At 41.5% G+C, this 8,330-nt stretch overlaps 2 protein-coding genes across 2 annotated transcripts; both read right to left on the minus strand.

The window, feature by feature from the left end:
• Positions 1 to 768: 768 nt before the first annotated feature.
• LOC148861012 (extracellular ribonuclease LE-like) lies at positions 769 to 2,012 on the minus strand. Its single transcript, XM_088982423.1, has 4 exons — positions 1,851 to 2,012; positions 1,589 to 1,744; positions 1,271 to 1,472; positions 769 to 1,187 (listed from the first exon to the last, which is right to left on the minus strand). Exons 1-4 carry the CDS (start codon positions 1,956 to 1,958, stop codon positions 928 to 930), a joined length of 726 nt encoding a protein of 241 aa, XP_088838549.1. The 5' UTR covers positions 1,959 to 2,012; the 3' UTR covers positions 769 to 927.
• Positions 2,013 to 4,738: 2,726 nt separating this feature from the next.
• LOC148861013 (uncharacterized) lies at positions 4,739 to 6,839 on the minus strand. The gene is made up of 5 exons (XM_088984999.1): positions 6,616 to 6,839; positions 6,133 to 6,513; positions 5,697 to 6,048; positions 5,409 to 5,550; positions 4,739 to 5,130 (listed from the first exon to the last, which is right to left on the minus strand). Exons 1-5 carry the CDS (start codon positions 6,837 to 6,839, stop codon positions 4,739 to 4,741), a joined length of 1,491 nt encoding a protein of 496 aa, XP_088841125.1.
• Positions 6,840 to 8,330: the final 1,491 nt, after the last annotated feature.

Raw genomic sequence — 8,330 nt, forward strand, 5'->3', positions numbered from 1 at the left:
GCTCGAAACTGCATGTCTTCTGGGGCTTACCCACTTACGTGCCAACCAATTCACCACTCGGTTGGTGTATTTGCACTTAATTATGGCTTGACAATTTTCTTTTATTTGGTTAGAAAGTAATCATAAAATAATATTAGGGAAAGATGCTTAAAAGCAGATCGGATTAGGTAAGCACAACGTTGTTAGTCAATGAGCACTTAGAATTTTTTTTTGATACCTGTCCCTTAAAATAACCCCAGCCTACCCTTGAAAAAAATTAATATCCACTTTTGACGGTTGTCAAAATATTTATCAAGTGCTAATCTAACGTGGTTATTTTTTTTGTGCCTACTAAACCCGATCCCCTTTAAAAGTCCTACTTACTGTAAATTATAGAGATTTAGATGGGAGCTATTAAATGTTGTGTCTTTATTCTCAAGACATTCGTTCAGTCGAAATTGTGAACTTGGATTTTACCCTAATTGTGACCTTAAATGATAACCTAAGGCAAAAGAAAATAAGCAATGATTACTATTTTTCATTTTTAAAACAAAAAAAAATACAAAATACAAAAAAATGGAGAAACATGGAAACATGCTGACATAGATCATCCAATATATATATATATTAGACTATTTATTCCTCGTTAGATTTATTGGAGAGAAAGCAACTGGATTGATCATCTTTACCCCGAAATGATGAACCTAAAAGGCTAAAAGCTCTACCTACCTAAAGCAATTCAGTTATTGGTTTTTCATAAACCCAAAGGCCAAAACAGTACTGCACAAATATGGAAATAGATCTCTCTTTCTTTTTGATACGCATGCAACATAGAGATACATCACATGGATCATATCCATATTTTATTATTCGAGCTACATTTCACTTTCACCAGTAAAACGGTGAATTATTTAATAGCTAGAGTAAATAAAAGCAACAGTTTAGGATCTAGGAACGAAGGTAGATTCCTTCAGCGGCTGATCCTCTGAAAGGTGGAAACCTAATGATCGAAGGACAGGTGGGCTCAGGGTAGACGGGGCAATCCATGAATTCAGACCCAGATTTATCCACGCAAAACATAACTTGGTAGAGCTGATATTTGCCAAACTTATCAACAGTGCAGTCAAGTGCAGGAGTTACTCCAGTTGCTATCTGAAGGACTCGTGTGATTCTCTCCGAGCTGTAGTACTGCCCATCGGGGTTAATTCCTGCATCATTATTATTGCTACATATATAAGTGATAATTAAGAAACTTGAATTTATCTTCATGCCTGCAACAATATAATATCACCTTTCTGTTTGAGGATCTGGAGGATATTCACTTTGTCCTTCAAGTCGAGACCTGCTTTAAAGTAATAGTATTGACCATCGAAGACAGAGAGTGAGCAGGTGCTATGCTTGGACCACTCGTGAGCCCAGAACGGTGTGCTGTCGCTGCTTGGACATGAATACGACGGCCATTTGCGTTGCATTGTGTGAAGCAGGCCTGTTATCTACACCATGAAAAGGCGATATCGATCGATTTCATCATATATATAGCCGGGAAATTAATAAACAAGTTTGTACGACGTAGCTCTTGATGAGAAGATAGGAAGAAGAAAATACATACCTGCGACAGATCTAAAGAGTTGCCTCGATCACAGTTCATCAGTCTGGTCCCACTACTGGAGCATGGAAAGAGGCCATGCACAGTGAATTCCTGCGAAACCATTCCTGTGTTTGGGAAGCAACAACCTTTTTCTGACGCACAAAACGACCCTGCCCACTAATAATTAACAAAACAAAATCAATACACAACTGTCACAATTAGTGCAAACAATTAAAGAAACGAATTAACGAATGATTAATTCTAGGTCGTCTTCTCTACTCACCTGTTGCGCATGATGGAAGAAATGGACACTGGTAGCATGTGAAACACTCAGAGCTGCTAAACATTGTATGACAAGAATCATAAGTTGAAATGAAGAAGCGGATGCCATGGTTTCCCTACTCTTACTTCACTTCACTTCGCTCAAGCTCAATCCTTTCTCTAGATTTTCTCAGTTTGGCGATGGTGCATGGTGTTCGGATAGCCACATTTAGAGGCAAAAATCGTATGAACATTTGGTAGAAAATTGTAGAGAAAATTATGATTCATGAAATTCTATTTATTTTAGCGGTAGCTTTTGTTTCTCTTTCTTATAAACAACCGAAACTACAGGCCATGACCATGAGATATAGACTTATAAAATTGGCGTGCCGCATTGCATCCCGTCCAATATTAAATATTACTAGGAGGCAAAAGTGGGTAAAGCAATGTTTTCTAATTAATGCTTAAAAGGATAAAACAATTATTTTCTTTCAATCCTATCATCTGACGTAAAATGTAAAACATGTTGATAACTCGAGTAGAAGGAGAAAAACTCTTCTTTTTTTTTTCATTTGCAACGAATGAGCTATATACACATCTCTCCTAGTTACACCCAAACTGTCTTGTTCTTCCTTTCCTAGTTACATACAAATTATTATGATAAGAGTTATCACAGAATTAAGGGATACTCTCCTCGTTTATAGTTCAAACCAATACTCCCCCTCATGTTGGCTCATACAAATCTTGGATGCCCAACTTGCCAAGTGAGTTGTAGAAGTTTTTACTGGATACAGCTTTTGTAAGTATATCCGCCAGCTGGTCTTTAAACTTGACAAAGGGAAATCGAATGATTCTGTCTTCGATATTTTGTTTGATAAAATGCCGGTCCACTTCCACATGCTATGTTCGATCATGTTGGACGGGATTCTGAGAAATGTCTATGGCAGCTTTGTTATCATAGAACAGGTCCATCTTAGAGGTTGGGGGAAAACCAATTTCAGTCATCAAGCTTCTAAGCCAGAGTAGCTCGCAAAGCCCTTTAGCCATTCCTCGAAACTCAGTTTTAGCACTTGATAGGGCCACCACCTTTTGTTTTTTACTCCTCCACATGACCAGGTTCCCACTGACAAACGTAAAGTACCCCAAGGTGGATTTTCTATCTTAAATATTTCCGTCCCAATCTACATCTGTATAGCCTTTTATCTTTAGATGATTATTTTTTGAGAACATAAGTCCTTTTCTAGGAGAGGACTCCAAGTATCGCAGAATTCACATTACAACATTCATGTGATCTTCGCTTGGGCAATGCATGAACTGACTTACTATGCTGACAGCATAGGCGATGTCTGGACGAGTGTGTGAGAGGTAAATAAGTTTACCAACCAGCCTTTGATATCTCTCCTTATTGGTAGGTACTTGGTTTGGGTATTCTCCAAGTTTATGGTTTTGAACAATTGGTGTGTCTGCCGGCTTGCACTCTAACAGTCCCACTTCAGAGAGCAAATCCAATGTGTATTTCCGTTGAGATAGAAATATACATTCCCTTGATCTAGCAACTTCAATTCCTAGAAAGTACTTGAGCCCGCCTAAGTTCTTCATTTCAAACTCAGTTGCCAATTGCTTTTGTAGTGTTGTTATTTCTCCTGAATCATTCCCTATGATAATCATATCATCCACGTATATGATTAGAGCTGTCACCCTCCCTCGTTGGTGCTTCAGAAATAGTGTATGGTCTGAACTGCTTTGTTGGAAGCCATATTTCCTCATCGCGAGACTAAACCGCCCAAACCATGCCCACGGTGATTGTTTCAGTCCATATAGTTCTCACTGTAGCTTACACACAACTTAATTCTTGGAATTTGCTATATAACCAGGTGGGATGTCCATGTATACCTCATCTTCAAGATCACCATCGAGGAAGGCAGATTTTACTTCGAACTGGTGCAATGGTCAATCAAGGTTTGCTGCAAGAGATAATAAAACTCAAACCGTATTCAACTTGGCCACTGGTGAGAAGGCCTCTTGATAATCTATGCCCTGTGTCTAGGTATAACCTTTTGCGACCAGCCTCGCTTTGTATCTCTCGATTGTCCCGTCTGCCTTGTATTTAATAGAAAATACCCACTAACACCCTACAAGTCTTTTCCCTTCGGGCAAGGTAACCAGAGTCCATGTTTTATTCTTCAATAGTGCCTCCATCTCTTCTTGTATGGCCTGAGTCCATTTCAGGCTTGTCAACACTTCTTGAATATTGGCAGGGATATGATTTGAGGACAATTCTTGCACAAATGTTTTTAGAGGTTTGGAGAGTCTCCTTGTTGATACATTATTGGCAATTGGATACTTTGACCTCCGATCATCGACATCTAGAGAATATCTATTTGGTAGTTTGCCATGATTATGCCTGAAAGGTAAAGTGTAACCAGCCGAATTATTCATATCATTAGGGCTTGAAGGTGTGGTAGGAGAGATTACCTTAGGGATGGCTTCTGGGATATCCTCACGAGATGGGCCTTCCGGTACTGGGGAGGTTGGGGTCTCTATGTCTTCTACTGGGAGAGGTGGTGTAGATGTTGGGGTCTCTGTAGATGTCTCTGGTGACCCGGTTGCTTCATTGACCACCATCTCTGTTGAAGCACTCGTATTCAGCCAGTCAAGAAAAAACCGGTTCTGTTCTTCACTTTGACTCTCCCCCTAAAGAGAAGAATTGGTTTTGGAAGGAGAGTAGAATGTTTCTGATTCTCGAAAGGTAACATCCATGGTAACATAGGTGCGGTGGGTGACTGGGTCATAGCTTCGGTACCCCTTCTGGTGTAGCGCATACCCCAAAAATAAGCATCTAGCTGCTCGTGGATCCAGTTTTGTGCGTTGATTTTTATGTAGATGCACGAATGCTACACAGCCAAAAACTCAAGGTGGAATCATCAAAACGGATGACAAGGAGACATGTGATAAAAGAACTTGTAATGATGTTTTAAACTGTAAGACCCATGATGGCATTTGGTTAAGGAGGTGGACGGCGGTAGCAACAGCATCAGCCCAATGTCGGTTGGGTACATGTGCTCCAAGTAACATAGCACGGGCAGTTTCAAGTATGTGCCAGTTCTTCCTCTCAACAATGCCATTTTGCTGTGGAGTTTGTGGGCATGAAGTCTCATGAAGTAACCCATGAATCCGGAAATAATCTTGGAACCGTTGATTCATGTATTCCCCGCCATTATCAGACCTGAGTACCTGGAACTGTGATGTGAACTGAGTCTTTACCATCATATGGAAAGATTGAAATACAGTCAACACTTCATCTTTATGTTTCAACAGATATAGCCATGTCATGCAAGTGCAGTCATCAACAAAGATTACAAACTAGCGAAATCCAGACATTGTAGTTACCGGGGATGGCCCCCACACATCCGAGTGAATCAAAGCAAATGGAACTCTACTCTTATTCATACTTAAGGGATAAATAGTTCTATGACTCTTAGCTAAGATGCAAGTGTTACACTGAAAATCATGAGGCTGTATATTTGTAAATAACTCTAGAAATAAGTGTTTCATGTAACCGAATGATGGATGTCCTAACCGGTGTTGCCACATCCAAATCTGTTGTTCTCTGGTGTTACTTTGATGCTGTGCATGATGTGCTTGACCTGTGCCAAGATCATCCATGTAGTAGAGCCCCCCCTCCTAGTACCACGCCCGATTATCTCCTTGGTGAGAATATCCTGAAGAAGACAAAAAGTAGGATAAATGAGCACAACACAATTTAGATCAGAGGAGATTTGGCTAACAGTCAGTAATTTATGAGAGAGAGAGGGAACAAGCAAGGTGTTCTTCAAGGATATTGCAGGTGACAAGGTCATAGTCCTACTCCTATGACTTCAGAGATAGCCCCATTGGCATTAGCAATTGTACTCCATCTTGGTGGTGAAGCCTTTGAAAAATCAGTAGCATCATAGATCATGGGGTCAGTAGCCCCTGAGTCAAGTATCCATGCATCAATAGTTTTGTTGGGAAGATTGTTACCTGAATCCGAGAGGTGTACGTCTCCCTGTGGTGAGAGTTGAGATTTTGTTGTAACAGTTGCAGCCTTACCACTAGTTTTGGCCTTGTCTTGATGTTTCCGGGCTTGGAGTTCATGCCAGCAGTTGGGATAGCCATGTAGCTTGAAGCAATTCTCCTGGGTATGCTTTGAGTTACCACAATGAGAACACTTCGTTCCACTAGAAGATGTTCAAGATTTAGAGGATGTACCAGATTTTTCGTTGCTTGATGGCAAAGAACCCATTGAGGAGGGCGTAAGTTGCCTAGTTTTAACACGTCTAGAGGCCAAAACAGCTCCCGGAGTTTCCATATTGTTACCGGTGATCATAACCCTTTGTCGGATAGCTTCTCTCCGAACATGTGCGTATGCTTGTTCAATAGTGGGAAATGGATGCATTTGGAGTACATCTGCCCAAATCTTGTCTAGTCTGTCATCAAGGCCATCCAAGAAGATGTACACTCTCTCTTCTTGAAGAAGAGTATTGTATCGTTGAATATCCACTACACACTCCATCGGATTTGGACGGTGAAAATCAATTTCTCGCCACAAACCTTGGAGATCATTATAATACTTTTCAAGAGACCCTCCAAATTGGTGCAAGCAGGTTACACGGCGCCGGAGATCGTATACTTGCGAGGTATCACTGCCATCAAAGTACGTAGTAGCAACAAAATCTCACACCATCTTTGCTGTAGGGAATCGAATAAAGTTACCAATCAAGGATATGTCCATGGAGTTAATTAACCATCCCTTGACAATAGCGTTGTCGGTGCACCACCTTTGAAAGCTTGGGTCAGTCTGTGGAGGCTGAGGAAGTTCACCATTAATATATCCCAATTTGTCTCTGCTAGAGATATAAATCTCAACAACTTGGGACCAAAGAGCATAGTTGGTGCCATCCAACTTAATGCCGATCTGAGCGGCAAAGGTCTTTGTAGTCCGGGTCGGTCTATGCAGGAGCTCAGTCATTCTGCTGGTCAATTCAGTGAGGGTAGGTTCAGTGAGGTAGGATTGGGCCGTTGTTCTCCAAACGGATCTGAGGTTTCCAAATCAGACATGGTTGTGTCTACCGAAGGGTGTTCTTGCCAATGGCGTCTCGGAGTAGAAGGGAGTCAACAATCGCACCTAACGCTGAGTGTTAGAGAGTGATGTTCAGTTCGGTCATTGCATATTGTGAAGAAGCAGGTGAGTTTGAGACTTCGCAGTGATCAAGAGGATGAGGCGGGTTGCCACTCAGCAAGAATTTGTAGCGACGATATTAGCAACCAACCACTGGCGACCATGGTGAGACAGCGAGATCTGGTAGAGCGACCACTGGACTTGCAACGGTAGTAGTAGCAGCCAACCACCGGCGACCATGGTGAGACGACGAGAAGGGAGTCGACAATCGTACCTAATGCTGTGTTAGAAAGCGATGTTCGGTTTGGTTGTTGCAGATTGTGAAGATGCAGGCGAGTCCAAGATTTCGCAGCGATCAGGAGGATGAGGCGGGTTGCACTCAGCAAGAATTTGCAACGGAGATATCAATGGCCAACCACCGGCGACCACGGTGAGACGGCAAGATCTGGCAGATCAATTGCTGGACTTGCAATGGCAGTAGAAATGGCCAACCATCGGTGATCACGGTGGAATCAACAGTTCTGATGTGAAGAGGAGGCGGGTTGCACTCAGCAAGAGTTCATAGCGGCAATATCAGCGGCCAACCATTGGCGACCATGGTGGAGTTGATAGTTCTGGGTAGACGATGAGCAAACCACACATTGGAGCAACCACCAGACTTGCAGCAGTAGTAGCAGCGGTCACCCACCGGTGACCAGGACTTCGTAGCGATTAGGAAGATGAGTTTGTCACGGACCGTGATGCTCTGATACCATAATAACTTGAGTAGAAGGAGAAAAACTCTTCTTCTTTCTTATTTTTTTTCCTTTGCAACGAATGAGCTATATACACACCTCTCCTAGTTACACCCAAACTGTCTTGTTCTTCCTTTCCTAGTTACATACAAATTATTATGATAAGAGTTATCCAAGAATTAAGGGATACTCTCCTCGTTTACAGCTCACGCCAAATACATGTTATCTTATTTCATTCACAAGTTTGCATTCTCTTTTATCTTCATCTCTTTCATCTTTGTCTATATCCCAGATATTATTCAACTAAAAAAGAAAATGTTGCCTTGAATCATTAATTTGACGCATGTAAGTAATATCAAAACCCACCATTGAATGGTTTCCACTTTAAAATTGTCCATGCTTTCAAATTTGGAGCCAGGGGAGCAGAGCAATTGTTGAAAAAAATGGGGTCACACAATCTTGAGGAGAAGCGTTCTGAGGTGTCTGAAGGCATTGCTTTTAAAATGTTATTTATCTCATTCACTTATACTGAGTTTGCTATTGGGATATAGGCAAATTCGTTTACATGATACAATAGAGTCTTGAGCAAGAATCTACAACTAACAAG

This window comes from Nelumbo lutea, chromosome 4 (genome assembly GCF_056320005.1).
Source record: "Nelumbo lutea isolate HS-2025 chromosome 4, American lotus-T2T, whole genome shotgun sequence".
NCBI classification, from domain to species: Eukaryota; Viridiplantae; Streptophyta; class Magnoliopsida; order Proteales; family Nelumbonaceae; genus Nelumbo; species Nelumbo lutea.